A 16,597-nucleotide genomic window follows, 5' to 3' on the forward strand; every position below is an offset into this window, starting at 1 on the left:
TGCGTCACACTGGAGGTAGGTGCAGGCCTCCTCCTTTGCAATTGTTGGAAACAAAGATGTTGCCAGGGATTGTGAAATATGCTGACCATACTGACAACTGACGCAAATATGATCAGGTGCCTTAGTTGCTGTCACTTGATTTGGCCAATGGCTGCTTTCTGTAAAGAGAGTAATTTGAAGAATGGTTTTCCCAGCATTTGGAAGTCCATGCTTTTACCTTAATCAATAGCCCAAATAAGGTGGAAAGAAAAACACAAGTGCTTGAATCCCTGAGTTGGATTCCATCTAGTACCCAAAGAACTGCAGAATCTGTGTTTTCTTCTGTACACACAGGAAAATAGGGAGCCTAGATGATGATGATCTCACACTGTAGTTCATGCAGTGTCACCTAACTGCAGTTATGTGCAGCTTCTTACTTATATAGACCAACACGTGTAGATTCTAAACCATCCACTGCATTGTTTTGCAGGATGTATCAGCTTTGATAATAACTGACACTTGCAATCACCTCCCCAGATCAGCAGAATTCTGTGAAACAGGAACTGTTGTCTCAGCCCAGCCTTTAAAATCTTAATGCCACTGGTAACAAATCTTTTCTTTGTCCTTTCCACTAAAAGCAATATAATTCATTCCTATCCCCAACAGCAAGGATGGGCCTGTAGCAGGAACAGTTCCAGTGTGCTGCAGTTTCTCCCACTTTGCTGCACCTGCAATGGCCAGGCCTCTAAGGAAGTCTTCCAGAGCCTCACTGTGCCAAGAGATAATCAGCTGATGGCAGTATTACCAAAATAAGGACTACAGCAAAGATTCACTCATCAAGCAAATAATCTTTGCTGCCTCTCTTTAATGAGTTTTGCATATTCTTCCTGTTTCTTTCCCTTCCACCTTGCAGCTTGTACTACAGTAACAGGCTTCCCCAGGCACTATCTTTGACTGGGTGACTGTTCAGTGAATTGCAGCATTTGCTATTATTACTACAATCCCTTTCCATTCACTGCTAATCCTTTCTAAAGTCCCTCTGGGAGACACGTAGTTTGAAGTTCCACTTAGAAAAGCTCAGTGTTCAAACTGAAGCTGGGGAAGAGCGGAAAGTTACTTTTGCAGTTGAGCCAAGGATATATTAGGAACAATTCCTAAAACTATAAAAAGAAAAAGAGTATCTCCAAGAATGTTTCACACTTGGACAGCATGGGCAAATGAACCGTGTTGAGTCCCAAGCAAACACTGCAAGGTAGTGCATGCCTTGAACCACGCACAGAGTGAGCAGGGAGAATGGAAGACATATCACAGTGAGGAAAGGCTGATATTCTGGTCTGGATGTCAGCTTAGAGTTTAGAAAACTAGTTCAGTTCTCTGCTGAGCTACACACAAATCTCGTGTGATTCTGGGCAAGCTGCTTCACGTAGTTTCATTTTATCATCAGTCTGCAATCTACCTAGATTAGGATGCCTTGAAAACAAACGTTTCCATCCCCTTGTTTCTCTTTCACCAGGGTGGCAACTTGTGACCAGAGAGCCATAAAGTGAATGACTTCATCTAGCTGATCTAAGGGAAAGCCTTAAGTTATTGGTTTCAGGAATAGGCTTCTGCTAGCTCAGCAGTCTGAACATGCTCACCTCCTGGCTGCTATCTCACTACTGCAGCAGAAGCAGAGTGAGAACACAGCCAAGGACAAAGTGAGCAGAACAACCCCCTTTGGCACACTCTCTTTGATGGTTTTACCTGCAGCATGAATCTTTATAGGAATTCCTTACTCCTCACAGTCCCTCCTACTTGGATTTGTCTTAGGAACACATTCTCAGTTAAATGCTCCAGTGACCGGAAACAGAGAACTACTCTGTACAGAAATTATATTAAGCTCTCTGGTGACAGTTTCTTAATAATGCACTAAAACATTCTCTGCTAATTGCCTAATAAGACTCTCACATAACTGCCCAGTAGCCTAAGGATGGATGTGACTTTGGTCAGTATCCCCATGACGAGCGGGAATCATGGCTCGACCTTTGGGCACCAATGCTGTCATGCATTCCTAGCTCACTTTCTGCAGACACTCACCTTCAAATGGGAAATTAAAACTCCATCCTTTCTGCAGATTTAACCGCTGACAAGTAACACATTCCCTGTGATCAACAGGAAGTTTTCTCCTGTGGCTGTCCCTGCACTAGTGCCCATGTGAGGCACTTTAGTCATGTATGAGAAACATCGCTCCTCTTTTATAAGAGATGTATCTTTTCCAACGATATCCAATAAAATAGACCAGAATAGTAGAGAAGGAGCTGTTGGGGTAGCTGTTGGAAACAGCACTTACGTCACTTTGACTGTGACTGTTTGAGTGTCTTCTCACAGTCCTGTTATGTGCCACCTTTCTTGGCCTTCCTTCTGACTCTCAAAGAATGGAAAAAAGAGTGAATGCTTTGTGCAAAGGTACAGCGCAGCAAGATGAAGATAACAAGCTTGGATGCATCTGTGATACTCAGCAAACCAAAGATGTGTTTGTCTACTCGCCAAGGGTATGAATTTCCCTGTGGATGCTGTTTTAAAAATGTTTACCTTTGCACTTCCATCATAATATCTTTGTGCTGACCTTGGCATGCTCTTTGAGAAAGCACCATCCAGATGGTTTTATGTGGGACTCGTTAGTCTTTCTTTTTCTCTTGGCTGAGACAAAATATGGAGCAGTGCCCAGTGCAAAGTAGCCAATGTAGTTTGTGTTGCTGCCAAGAAGAGGTCATGGAGAACCCAGACCAGATTGTCTTCATCAAATCACAGAGCTGGGGTTGCCTTTAGTCTTCAGGCATAAAAGGGGTGAGATGAGAACAGCAGACATGACAGCATGTACAACCATCATCCAGATGACTTCAGCAAACCACGGTTCACAGAATCTGTGTTTTTCCAAAACATCTGAAAGGTCGAAACTGAATGACTGCAAAAGAAAGAACCCTTGGAGTCTCTTGAGTTTCTTGACAGCTGGCAGGTTGTCTGTAGAGACTTTTGCTACAGTGCCATACAGTCAGCTGGGATCTGTAGCTGGCTTGCAGCCTTTTCTGCTTTCATGTTTTGTCCTGTGTCTCATTCCTGGATTCTTTGTATTTTCTGTTGATCGTGATCCATTTGTGATGTTCATATTTTTAATCTTCTTTCCCTTATAGGACTCTTTTCTATCAGGCTTTTCACATCTGCAGGATACAATCTTCAAGCAGTTTCTTCATTGGTTCATTGGGACCCCTGAACTTGGCATGCTGGCATCCCACAGGGCTTATATTTAATGTTATCAGCTGTGGATTTGTCCCTATAGAGACATCTCTGATTCACCTGAGTACACAGCAGTTAGCAAGGCTCAGAATTAAAAGAAGAATGCTGAATTCTGGTGAATGCAATGTTAGAAACGATCACAGAAATCATGAAGGTAGAGAAAATAAATGAAATAGATCTCTTGTACAGTCTGATACCAGGTCTCCTTTGGTCTTCACTTCATTGCCTTATCTATAAGACAAGAATGGCAGGTCCCATCTCAGACCAGAACCCATTCTGAGTCTCCATGGCTCTGATGACCATGCCTGACCTTGGATCTCCTTAGGGCAGTACATCTCTGAATTCTCCATACTGCTCCATACATTTCACAGCATTTGTCCCGCTTACAGCCTGGATTTTAGTGGCAGGCTTTTCTCTCTTTTCCACCGAGTATTTGAGCTCAGTGTGATTTTTGCAGGTATATTAACTGTATTTTTCCATGTTGAAACTGAAATATTTTAATGCTTCACCTATCTCCAGCTCTCCATAAACTAGTTCTTTAATGGCACTGAAGCTGGTTGTTTCTTGCAATTTAAGTCAGCTGCAAATGGTATTAACGTGATATTTCACAATGGTAAAAAATAATGGGCATAGTGTAGGAAGAAGAGGCGGGCAGACAATGACATTTACAGCATGTTAATTTTATGCGGAGGGATTTCCTCATCTCGGGTTACCCTCAGTTCCCAGTTCAGGCTGCTCTGACAGTGTGAGCTTGAATGCAGATCTCACATCTGATGATTCCTGGCTTCTTAACAAAGCATTACAGGAAATGTGTGTAACCCCGATTCAATCAGCACATTATCTCTTGTTTTGACCAGAAATGTCACCGAAGAAAATCTGATTTGCCATTCCCAATGTATTTTTATCACCTGAAGACATCTGGCAAATTAATAAATGAAGCTTTGAAAAGAGCCAGCAGTAAGACTTTCACTCAGAAGGAAATGGATAACATTAAGTGCATTTCAGCTCATGCTTCAGGGTCCCAAGTTGCCTGAATGACCATCTCTTTCCAGTCTCAGCTATGTCTCAGCAGGCATGGGCAAGGTTTTGTTTGAGAGTAAGATGTTCAAATGGAAAATAGAAGATTATGGAAATAGACCAAAGTCTGATATACCAAACCATTGTGATTTGGAGTAAATGGCAGAAAGCACAAGCACAGCCGTACTGTGTTAGGTGAAAATTCCACTAGTCTTATGTTCCATTTTGACAGCACACAATGGGCATTAGGGAAGGTTGATAGAATGGGAAGCACTGCATTGGTGTGAAACAACCCAAAGGGAATTTTCCTGCTGGAAAGTCATCCGATTAAATTTGAACAGAAGCAAATGTTCCGAACATTCAGCAGTGAGGAGTTAAATAGCTTACCAACAAAGACGTGCTGTACCATTCCTTCTGGTTCATTGAAGTGATCTCCATCTGTGTTACATTTGATACCTTCCATTGACGAGATGGTGAATGTTTCCTTTTCTGTTGGCTCCTCTGCATACAGAATTTGTTAGGTCTCCTCAGAACTACAGGAAAAAAAATCCCAAATGTGCTGTGCTTGTTTGCAAAGTGGAATCCCATCAATGTCAGTTTTCCCCACTACAAGCAATCGATTCATGATTTCATACACTGGAGCATCAACAGGGACAACATCCCCTGAGCCTGTGACAGACACCATGTTCCTAAACAACTCATTTGAACAGAAGAGAAAAACATTTGGTTTTGATCTTTGGAGGGATGCAAACTACCAGACTTTTATACAAGGCTCTCCAGTATCAGATGACTTGGCAATGTCTTCCTTAACTGGAACCTTTGCAGCGCTAAGCACCATATCAAGTTGAGCAGCTCTCTCCTCTCATGTCCAGCAATAAAAATCCTGTAGGCTTCTGCTTTCAGATTCCCACTCTCCTGCAAATATTAAGCAGAGCAGCCACCTCCTTGGTTCTGTGATCTTGGATCTGGCTTTTTCCCAAAGGAATTGCAGTGGTTTAAAAAGCAATAGATCCAGCTGAGGACCTTTCACTTGAATAAACACCTGCAAACTAGTTTCAAACTCTTCTAAACCGTATTATTAAGGATGACAAAGCTACCACAACTCAGAGACTTGGAGCTGTGGTTGACATTGATTATATTAAAAAAAAATAGATGGGGTGGAGGGTTAGTCAATTCACTTAAATGTTACATCACCCCCGTCGTTGGCACCAGGGTGTATGCCTTTCTACATGGCACGTCTCTGATGGTGTAATGCAGATGTGTGCCTAGGGTCTGTAACCAGCGTTGACAAGGGGATCAGGAAATAAAGCAGCACTTCAAGAAGCAGTAGGGGAATAGGGAGGGCTGTGGGCAGGGGATGAGGGAAACCAATTGAGCCAACCCAGTTTCCTTCAGATTGGCTTTTTTTGTTTGGTTGGTTGGTTTTTGTGCCAAGCACAGCAAGGCACAAAGCTCTAATGGCTCATTGCACTGTGGCATGTGGAGTTCACCTTTAGGAGCCACCGACAAAGTGCTAAAGGACCATAGTAACCTGGGGTGCCCTGAAACAACACTTATGGCTAAAGACCCTCAACACCACATTGATACAATAGTTTCTTCCATGATCCTACTGCTCATTGCTGTCCTATCTCTCCAGCACCTGGCTTGGAATGACTTTAGCTCTGTCCCCACATACCATACATCTCTCAGTCAGTCTAGGAGCTGGGTGTCTGCAGCCCTGTACAAGTACAGGGAAACTGATCGCTGGGAGGGAAAGCAGAGCTGTTCTCTAAGGCAGTGAGTCTCAGAGGACATAATGTTCCAGTCCATGACAACATGTCTTCTCATTAAGCCTCCTCAGTGAGTAGCAAGATGACAAGAGGAGTGGGCAAAGGCAGCAAGAGATGTAATCTTCAGCAGAGTTAGTAAAGAGGAGGATGGGAGGGTAGGGTGGAGGAGAAGCGCAGATAAAGCTGGTAAGGAGAATGAGCAGAAGTGTGTAGGCCCTGGCACAGCAGTTGATATAGCATGTAGTCAGCAGGCTGGATTATTCATGGCAGTTATTGCTATTGTGAAACCCACTACTGTTCTGATTTCCCTTCCAGCCTGCTGATACCGGGTTGTGGTGGAGCAGTGCCAGGATCTGGTCCACCTCAGCATGACTTTCAGTAGCTATCACTTCTTTTTAGTAACATTTTTCTCCATTTTTAAACTTAGGAAGTTCATATGTACTGCAATTATTTCATTCCAAATAGTTTACACCCCAGTATAAATACACTAGTGGTCCTCATGTAAGTTTAATCCTAAATTTATAGCAGTGATTATAGTTTTACTAAACTCCAAGATTTTAATCCTTTCCAAAAGTGATTTGGACTCAAGAATACTACAGCATTTTGCCTTGTCATAGCCACAGATGAACTTAGCTGTCACCTCCAGCTACGTGCTTAAACTGTCTCTGTCTTGAATGGGATCAGTGCCTGTAGGCAACTGCATTAGGAAAAAGATCTGTCAGAATTCCCCCATCAAATCTTCATTTATATTTTCTTACTCTGATCTACCTCCAGTGCCTCTGTAGTTACTGTTTTATGGTGTAGAAACCACAAAGAAGAAGAAAAGGATATCTTCCAAATGCCACCTAAAACTCACTGGTTGTGGTTTTCAGCTCATCACTGATGTGTCTGTAATACTTGTGCAGAAAAGCGTAAGAGGAAACCGAACCTTGATATGATGAAAGGATAGAAGCGGTGGGAAATCAAAGGAGAAGGCAAATCCTGAAATGGAGTTTATGTGGATAAGGAATGGATGGGAGCAGGAACTGAAAATTGTGAGGGAGAGATTGCAGTGAGTTTGAATAGAGGACTGGAAGTATAGCATGGCATGAGTTATAATTAAAAGAAGGGCCCAGAGAGGATGGGAAACATCTGTGTGTTAAAAAGTGTTCAGGTGTTGTCCCCCAAAGCCTCTGCATTCCCCTGCTGTAACAGTTAGCAGTGAGATCCACTGGCAAATGAGTATCTCATCCCACATTTACACCTCTTCCAAGCAGGTTGGTTATGGTCTTCTACTGGCAGTTACTGTGTTCATTCAATGAGCAGCAGGTCTGATTACAGAGCTGAAGGTCCCAACCTTGTAGCAACCCAAAGTCAGCATGAATCTACATCATTAAAAAAACCCAACTTTTAAAAAATGACAAAATAAAGTGGCAATACATTATAACAATGATAACACTGCTGAGTTACACATTCATACCACTAGAAACTATGAAATTAAGTTTCTTTGAATTCACGTTGACTGTTTTCCTCTTATCCACAGGAGATGCTTACCTCAAACTCAGACACTAATGCACTCATATTCCAATGTGTTTCCATTTTATTTTCTTTTATTTCCAACCTGCCAACAAATTAAAGTGTCTCGGGATAGTAAAACCACAGTAGAACTTTAAATGTGCACTCTCCAGAGTCAAATGCCTTGAGGTCAGACCACTCACAGAAATGACACTTGCTCAGCTCCTGGTGAGGTCTTCTGTTTAATCTCACTGAGGTTTGCTCAATAGTGAGCACCACGGCAATCCTACTTGGCTAAGACAGGTAGGCACAGAATGCAGTCTTCACAACTCGGAGCCATTTCTTCGGATGCTCTCCCAAAGGGGGGGGGGGGAAATAGATAAGATCCTTGCAAGAATGCCTGGGACCTTCACAAGGACCATATCAGAAGTATTGGTGGTCTGGATCTTGCCTTGTCTCCACTTTCAGAATAGTACAGCAATAGACTAATGTCAATATACTGGCTGATCAAAGAACGTTTATACATCTGAGAGGAAGTTCACTGAGGTAAAGGTGTTCTGTGATGTCCGCAGCCTAGCGTGGGATGGCACAAACCTTGTACCGGTGGGGCTGCAGCGTGCCCCCAAAAATGGGCTCAGTGTTGACCGTTGTCACTCCCTCGGGGAGCCGGAAGGTGAATGCCCGTAGCAGGTTGGCAAAGAAAATGAAGAGCTCAGTCCTTGCCAGATGTTCCCCCAAACACACCCGGTGCCCTGCGGGAGGAAGAAGAAGGCAAGGATGCTGAGTATCTTGGAATTTATTTGACAATCGCTTTCTTTCATTCTTGCCATAAGCAGAGAGGACTCTTTTGTTCAAGGCCGGGTTATTGAAAGCTACAGAGCTAAAATCTCCTGAATTCTTTCTCAAAAAGTTCCCTTCCAGCGTTAGGAGGCATCAAATGAAAAGCCCCGAGGTATCACCATCACTTCTTTCTCAGCCTGCCAACTTTCATTTTATAGGACATTTTGAGCTTCATGGTCAGACTCAAAGAATCTGCCAGTAGTTTGCACATGCTTTCGTGGTGACTTAAAGTCAGCAGGCCAAAATTACCTAGCAACTGGCATTTGCAGCTGAACAAAACTTGGTCATATGCAGGTAAAGCAAGAGGCCTACTTTTAATTGCCAAGTATCCCTTCCTGAAAGCAGTGGTACGAACAGCACAGAAACCATACAAATTAAAAACATCCACATTTCCAGATCAATGGACAAATACAGGGAAAACAAAAGCCAGCTGTTCCATTTGCACTAAGAAACCACTCCTAGAAAGACATTTAAGTGACTTCCCTGCTATGTCAGCAGACACTAAAACCAAACTGTAAGGTTAAGAACTTAACTGCTGAATGTGATCCCAAACTGTGCTTTTATCTTACTTCCTGTCTTTTGCAACTGAATTTTCGGTTCTGAAACTAGAATCTTTGTATTTAAGGATGAGTTTCTGCTTTTCTTTCAGCTCGATCCTTCAGAAGGGATTGCAAGCAATTCCAGCACACAGGAGGCACATTGCTTATCAGGGAAGAAATACATATGAAGAATAATACAAGAAAAACAAATCAGTATCAGTGGATGACTGCAAAATGCAGCAAGCCTAGGAAGTTCAGGTGTTTGAGTAGCATTCCCACTGCAGTGTCCTAAGAGCACACTGGGGCCTGACAGCACAGAATTGTCCCCCTCAGCAGATAGTGAGTCAGTACTACCCTTTAAAAACAGCAAATAGTGAAGATATGAGGTGCTGTCTGAAGCAATACTCACTATTCTGTATCCTTCATCTAATCTATTGGGGTTGCTCAGATTGCTGGCACCCTTACCTGTTGAGAACGGTAAGAAGGCTTCTCGATTTACAAAGCTTCCTTCTTTATCCAGGAAATGGCCAGGGTTGAACTGTCGAGGTGTCTCCCATTGCTCGGGATCATAGAGAACAGATGCTATGTTAGGAATAACGATGGTGCCCTGCAAGGAAGAAACTACTGATACAGTTCTGTTGAGTCACTTCACCTATCAGTTACTACAGTCTCATTGCCATTTCTTTTTCAATGAGCAGATATCGTCTGGTTAGAGGACTATCCTACTAGAAAATGGGAGCCGTTAGTCATTTTTCTATTGGAAATTATCATTTCCCAGCCCTGCAGCCATGTCAGTGGGAGTTAACAGCATTGATTTTGGTACAACTTCATCATGGTGACCACTTCTACCCACATCAGGTAACTCCTGGGCTATGTGAAGAACAATTTATAGGCAGCAGACGTGATGTTAAATTGAAATATCCGTACCTTTTTGACAGGATAACCCAGCAATGTTGTGTTCCTCACGCACACCCTGGGCAGGCCAACAAAGACAATATTGCTGAAGCGCTGGATCTCATGAATCACAGCGTTCGTATAGGGCAGCTTTTTCCGATGCTCATAGCAGATGGTCTGGGAGGGATCCAAAACAGCATCCAGCTCCTTCTGCACTTTCTCTATGGAGAAATATTTGAGAATGGAAAAATGCACCAAATGTTTCAATTGCTCTCTCTTCCTTAGATAAATAGGAAAATTCAGCATAGTATATGAAGTCTTTAATGTACAATATCTCAATTTAATATAAAAAATAAAACTCGGGAGAAAAACAAAACAAACAAATGGCTTTTGTGCATGCAGCTCCTTACATTCAGTCATTAACACTGGTTGTACTCACAGTATTTCACAGCAAGAATCTCTCTCACCTTGGATATCTGGATAGACTACCATGTAAAGCAGTCCCCAGTACAAGGTTGTGCTTGAGGTCTCTGATCCACCGAGGAAAAGATCATTTATAACATGCACCAAGTTGTCTTCATCATACTTGGGCTTCTCCTCATCTTTAGACTGTAGATTATGACAAAAAGTTGAAGTTAAAGCTTAAAAGTTAGATCATCCTTCATATTTTCTGCCTGAGAGTCGTTACTTCCACAGCTGGCACGTGCACAAAGAATATTCAGAGCTACAGTTTTTGACGAGCACTAAGAGGTGAATTGTTTCTCAAATGTCCACTCTAAGTCTGCATTGCTCTTTTTCATGAGGTGAAATGGTATTTCATTTTAAAAAGGAAAATAACAAGAAACAGGCAGGTTTGCGCCTGTTGACTTGGAGATGAGGTTTAGTGGGCAAGATTGGTGGTAGGTGGATGGTTGGACTTGGTGACCTTAGAGGGCTTTTCCAACCTTAACAATTCTAGAATTCTATGACAAAAATTAGCAGCAGCTTTTATAGTTTGTCCAGAGTGTACTTCTAAACACGTGGCCCACAAGGCTTCGCTCCCTGTGCCTTGGTCCCACCAGTAAGATATCAGTGCAGTACAAAACAAAAAATGAAGCATGTGAATAAAAGAATCTTTACAGGAGATCATGAAGATCGCGTCCTCTCTCAGTTTAGGACAGATGTCAAGTAAAAAGATTCATCTTTGCCTCTAAAGTGTTTATTTCAGTAAATCTTGTAGGAGTCACTGATATCCACTGTAAAAAGAAGGATGTATCACCTTCTTCCTGAACCATGTGCCAACACTGAGAACATGGCAACCTGGGTAGCTGAAAGATGACGACCAGAGGTAGTAGCTACATAGTCATCACCTCTGGGAGATATTTCCTAGGTATTCCAAGTTGCTTCTTAGCTTCCAAAGGTATTCCAAAATGACAAAGTTTGAACCAGAAAACTCTGTCCTTAACAGTTCCTCTTTAGCTCATGGACACTTCCTGCTATGGAAATGAATAACCTGGGCAGAGAGGAAGAGTAGCAGGCTTATTATGGTATTGTTTGTGTAAACAAGCCTATGAAATACAACAGATTATTACAGGGCTTCAAAATGGATGACTTAGTTGTCTGTTTGGCCTTACATACTCCATCAGTGTGCAATCAGGCAGAACAAACACTTACTTTCTCTATCTCAGCCAGATAAAAGTCAATGAAATCCCGCGGTTCTTCTGGTGTCCCTCTCTCCACATGTCTTCTGACCTCCAGCCTTGAAAAAGAACTCAGGACATCATAGCACGACAACACTTTCTTATGAGGACCAGGGAGACGGCACATCAGCCAGGGGAGGATTTCATACAGCTGCAGGAGTGACACACCAACAGTAGTTACACACCAGAACCCAGGAAGACACATCTCTGGATCAAAGGGAGAGTATTGCTGGAAACACCCAAGGGTCCTGTTTGCCTTTTTCATCCTGTTATCTGTTAGTTTACACCAGTTTCTTTCTCCTAAACCTTAGGACTGGAATGTTATAAGCTTATAGCAAATATTCGTCTCATTACTTCCTGATGTGGTTTATAATTTGTCTTTGCACTGTGCAGTTTTAGAGGGTATCTTGAGCCTCATCTGAAGCCTTCCATATTACTGAGGCCGGACTAAAGAGTCTTTCCTTCTATCCACTTAAATAGCAGCTTTACTATGGCTGACCTGAATAGTGCTAGTATCACATGATAGATCTGTTGAACGTTTACTGCCTCATCAACGTTTTGGTTTCCTTTTTCCTATAAAACTCAGATATCAGTGGAATTTGTCATGCAATTGAAAATCCCCATTACCCAGTCTATTTGCTGTTAAGAGTGCAAACATTAAAATGTAAGTAATGGGAAAAATTTGGATGCAAAGTTTGCCTTCATTGTGTCTTATGGGAGCTATCTAACAAAAAATCTCAGGCAAAACTTGAATCTTGAAACTGTCAGAGGGCATGTACATTGTTTTTGTACTGTTGCAAATAGTTCTTCACTTAGTGCAGACCTATTTCTGTAACTGCCCTTTCAATTTTGACCTAGCTCAGAAAAATACAGCATGTTATTTACGCACCTGATAAACGAAGCTGCCTGCAAAACTAAATATCTTCCCAGTGGCACTGATCAGTTCGTGGAAGGTTTTGTCTTCATCAGAAAAGTGATATCCAAAAACCACAGCACAGATTACATTTGAAATAGAATGGAAAAGTGGGAACAAAGGATCCATTGGTCTTCCTGCAAACACAGTAACTAGAGTTCACTTTCAGTGCTTTCTTCAGTTGTTCCTTACACAAACAGAACAAGAGATTAATAGAGATTGCATAAAAGTCTCCATTTATCAAGCTGGGGCATGAATGGGGACAGATGTGACATAACTGTGCATCCAGGATAATAAATACATAGTCTTTGTGCATAGCTCTAAAACAATCTCATAGCCCTTCCTGTGCTAGGGAAGGCTAAAGAGGCAAAATAGGTGGATAGAAAATGCAAAGTAACAAAATGATTATATACTCTCTACATCTGGAACTGTCATTATTTCTGATGATTTTTTTTATTTTTTTTTTCAAGATATGAGACAGAAATCCATCAAAAATTATTTGGATGGAAGTGATCCTGGCTTGGATGCTACAGCGAGCCAGATAATCTGCTCAAGTTCCCCTCCCACCTCCTACTTTTAGTTCTATTGCCAGTAGTTATTTAGGCAGACAGACACTGAAATCCCCAGTTGATGTCATGGCATTTGGCATCGTTGAGATATAGAAAAAGGACTCAGCTCTGCAGTACTCTTTAGTTACCTATTGTGGAAAATCCATGATTGACTTTGCCACACAATTCAATGACACCACATCACTGTTCATTCCGTAATTAATATATAAATGATAAACCCGAGAAAGAAGGATTTCAGAAGTTTACAACTTCAGTAGGTTTAGAAAGAGCTTTTTGAGAAATTCCCACTTGTAATAATAGACTCAGTCCGCTCTTCAGGCTTTCATGAGTTTGGATATCCCATTCTGTACCCACTCTCACCCTATAAAGAGGTAAGTAAGCTTTCATACTGAAGGTATGGATCCAGGACTGAAAAGTGTCTGATTTCATAGCAGATAGATACCTTTCAGGTTCCTAAAGAGCTCCACCAGGTGAGCAGCCTCCTCTTGCACTCGGTACTCCAGGCCTTTTTTCCCCATTCCCAGGCTGCGTAGAGTCATCATACCAAAGCGCCTCTGCTGCTTCCACGAGCGACCACTTGCCAGCAAAATACCTGAGAGCATTGCCTGGCATATCAATATTTACCATAGACACAAACAACTCATTTAACAATAGTATATTATGAAATATATGCTGTAAATCGGGGGACGCACTGTGATAGAAGTATCTTTAGGAGGTCAAATTTCAGTAATCAGAAATCATAGCCCAGTATATCCAAACTATACAGAAGGTGTTTGGCAACCACATGTATTATATATAGTTGCCAAACCTACCAGGATGCTTTGTGTTCATGTAATATGCAGCAAAATCCCTTGCAGCAGGATGGATTATTCCATGAAGAGAGAAAGATTGCTGAGTCCTGAGCCAGGATTGCACACATCTTGAACACAGGGAAAAAAAGTCACCTAGAAACAACGTGACCTGGAGTGTTTCCCAGGCTCAGGATAAAAGGCAATATGATAAATAGCAAGCTTTGCTTGAGGGCTAATGGAGGATTTGGGCAGCATCCATTGGAAGAGCATTCTGAATGGGAGGGTGGAGGGTTTGACAAGGCTGAGGTGGAAGTGTTTGCAAAGTCAACATTACTCTGCATTATTTATCATTGTGCAGGAAAGTCTCACCTTTTCCTTTGGCCATTGCTCTGAGGAAAGGAGATATCATTCTCCCAGCAACATCTTCAGGGTGTGTCGTCATGCCATCCTTCACTGCTTGAAATCCATTCAGTATGATCACCGGGGTCCACCCAAACCACAAGGTATATATGTTGCCATAGGTTTTTGCCAGCTGTAGATGGGAAAGTTGCCAGAAGAGAATGCATGAAACTCCATACATCTCCAGTAGATACCACGCTTGATACTCACTGGCTAAATGGCCAGTTTTATGCTGAGAACATCATCCCTCCTAACAGTACTATAGTTATAAGCAGAAAGACTTGCTTTTCTGAGAATGAGGCTTTCAGCAGCCAATTTTAATTACCCTGGGGAAGGGACTTTCCTTTCAAAGCACAGGCTGCAGCAATATTGCACCAAAAGAAAACTCTGTATTTTAGGTTGTGCCATATCCAGTCCCAAAGCTTGGATCTAGTTAATAGAACAGCCATGCTGTACACATCTCTGGGGCTCTGTGCCTCCAGGTAACCCTTCTGTTGCAAGAGGAAACCAACTGATTAAACCTGCTTCCTCTGTGCGATCCAGGAGAGAAGACGGAACCACAAATTAGTCAACAGTTCTGCAGTGGGTTCCAACTAAGTCACAGTACTAAGAGCACTGGCCATTGGAGATAGTAGAAAACCCCAAGGAGAGACAAGAGTATGATGGAGGAAATTCAATTAATCATGGAAAAAGAGCTCCATGCAAGAATGGGACTCTAATCCCACAGTGATACAGAAAAGATGGTAGACTCTGTGTAAGGCACCACCAGAATTACATCCAATTGGTCACAGTAGTCACTTACTTCTCCTGAGGTAACACATTTGGAGTTAGAATCATGGAATCATAGAATGGTTTGGGTTGGAAGGCACCTCTAAGATCATCTAGTTCCAGCTCCCCTGCTATAGGCAGTAACACTTCCCTGATGAGTTATCTGCAGCGGAGAAGCACATTTTAAACTCAGTATTCTCCTAGCTAAATAATGAGTCAGAGACCCTATTCACAAGTTTGATTCCTAAGAATCACTGAGGACTGAGTTTACTGTGAGGCCAACTTATTTCATATAACCTGAATACAGGAATCAAGTTCATCTTTATATATCCGTATGATCCTTATGGGTCCCTTCCAACTCAAGATATTCTATGATTCCAACTTTGTCTGCCACTCTCCTAGGAGTTAAAAATGTCATTTGATTGCTAATTTATCAGCCATAAGTTGTGACAAAAATTAACCAATTAGGAGTATCTGAAAATAAATACCTCCATCAGAAGATCCCGATGAAACTGAAAGTTCAAGTGCAACAAGTTTCCAAGCAATGGGAGAGGAGTTGGTCCAGGAGGGAATTGCTGGCGTGCCTTTTGCAGTTTGAGAAACTGAACGCTTAACAAAAAAATTACTAAAATGACAAAAGCTTGGCTAATTGTCAGCATTTCAAAGCTGATTTTTCAGCTTGTCTCTATCAATAGTAGAGTGCTGGAGCTTGGGATAGGTGATCTTCCTCCTCGTTACGCCAGTTCTCTTTGCAGACTGAGTCCTGTAGAGTCTCAGTTCTTTCCCTCCCTCTGTCCCTCCCTCTTTATGACTGCCTACCTTTTTCTGGCACCCCATCTATTCCCATTACTGAGATAGATCAGGCTGATCACTGACCAGAGGCATAGCAAGCTGTCTGTAGGTACCCGGAACCCGAAAACATGGAATGACTTCTGCTGAAGCCTTGGGAAGCTTAAAAACATACGTAGCTGTTCACCTCCTAATTACTGAATTCAGATGACAAGTGTTACATGCCAGACTGTAAATAGCAGGTTACACTTAACAAGTGTTTTAGTCTCAAATGTTACCTATCTTTACATGTAGTTGCAAATTTGGATTTGCATGACAGTACACGAATAGCATTTTCCTCAAGTGAGGATTAATGACACAAAGATAATGATTACAAACATACATCCCAATGTCAAAACATAAAAATTACGCTGTATCTAACACATAAATTTCTAATTGCTATTAACTTCTATTTTTGAGTACATCCCTTCTTTTAAGGGTTTTCTTATCCTTGGTTTATTTTCTACAGTTTCAATAGCAGCTTCAGAATCCTGGCTATGATGACCAGTTGTCAGTAAGTTTACAGAATACATCAAAAATCCGTCCCCTGATAACAAAAGGATTCACACCTACTGAAGGAGGAAAGCGTAAAGAGTGTCAATTATCAGGGGATCTTATCTTGCATCGGAAAGAGAAAGCATCTTCATTGAAAAACCAAGCGCAAGCCTGAACAAGAAACTGCCCTGTCCTCCCACATACATGCAGTATTTTGCAAACCTGGCAAATTAGGAAAAGAAGTGACTCAGTGATATCATTCTGTCTCCTTCACTTGGCCCAACACCGCAGCTATCACACATGCCTTCATGCCTGCGCTATGCAGGAAAGACAGAATAGAAAAGTCTTTT

General features: G+C 42.0%; 1 protein-coding gene across 1 annotated transcript; it reads right to left on the bottom strand.

Moving 5' to 3' along the window:
• Positions 1-7,708: 7,708 nt before the first annotated feature.
• Positions 7,709-15,684, bottom strand: LOC140256042 (cytochrome P450 2J6-like). Its single transcript, XM_072344233.1, has 9 exons — positions 15,413-15,684; positions 14,127-14,289; positions 13,409-13,558; positions 12,374-12,534; positions 11,459-11,635; positions 10,273-10,414; positions 9,839-10,026; positions 9,377-9,518; positions 7,709-8,284 (listed from the first exon to the last, which is right to left on the bottom strand). Exons 1-9 carry the CDS (start codon positions 15,581-15,583, stop codon positions 8,106-8,108), a joined length of 1,473 nt encoding a protein of 490 aa, XP_072200334.1. The 5' UTR covers positions 15,584-15,684; the 3' UTR covers positions 7,709-8,105.
• Between the last annotated feature and the right edge of the window lie 913 nt (positions 15,685-16,597).

This window comes from Excalfactoria chinensis, chromosome 9 (assembly GCF_039878825.1).
Source record: "Excalfactoria chinensis isolate bCotChi1 chromosome 9, bCotChi1.hap2, whole genome shotgun sequence".
Lineage (NCBI taxonomy): Eukaryota > Metazoa > Chordata > Aves > Galliformes > Phasianidae > Excalfactoria > Excalfactoria chinensis.

Excerpts from the sequence above, each read along its gene's own strand:
- LOC140256042 (XM_072344233.1), bottom strand. The coding sequence starts at position 15,583 with ATGCTGACAATTAGCCAAGCTTTTGTCATTTTAGTAATTTTTTTGTTA. Across the intron at positions 12,535-13,408 it reads GCTCTTTAGGAACCTGAAAG|GAAGACCAATGGATCCTTTG; the intron begins GTATCTATCTGC and ends CTGTGTTTGCAG. Across the intron at positions 8,285-9,376 it reads CTTCTTACCGTTCTCAACAG|GGCACCGGGTGTGTTTGGGG; the intron begins GTAAGGGTGCCA and ends TTCCTCCCGCAG.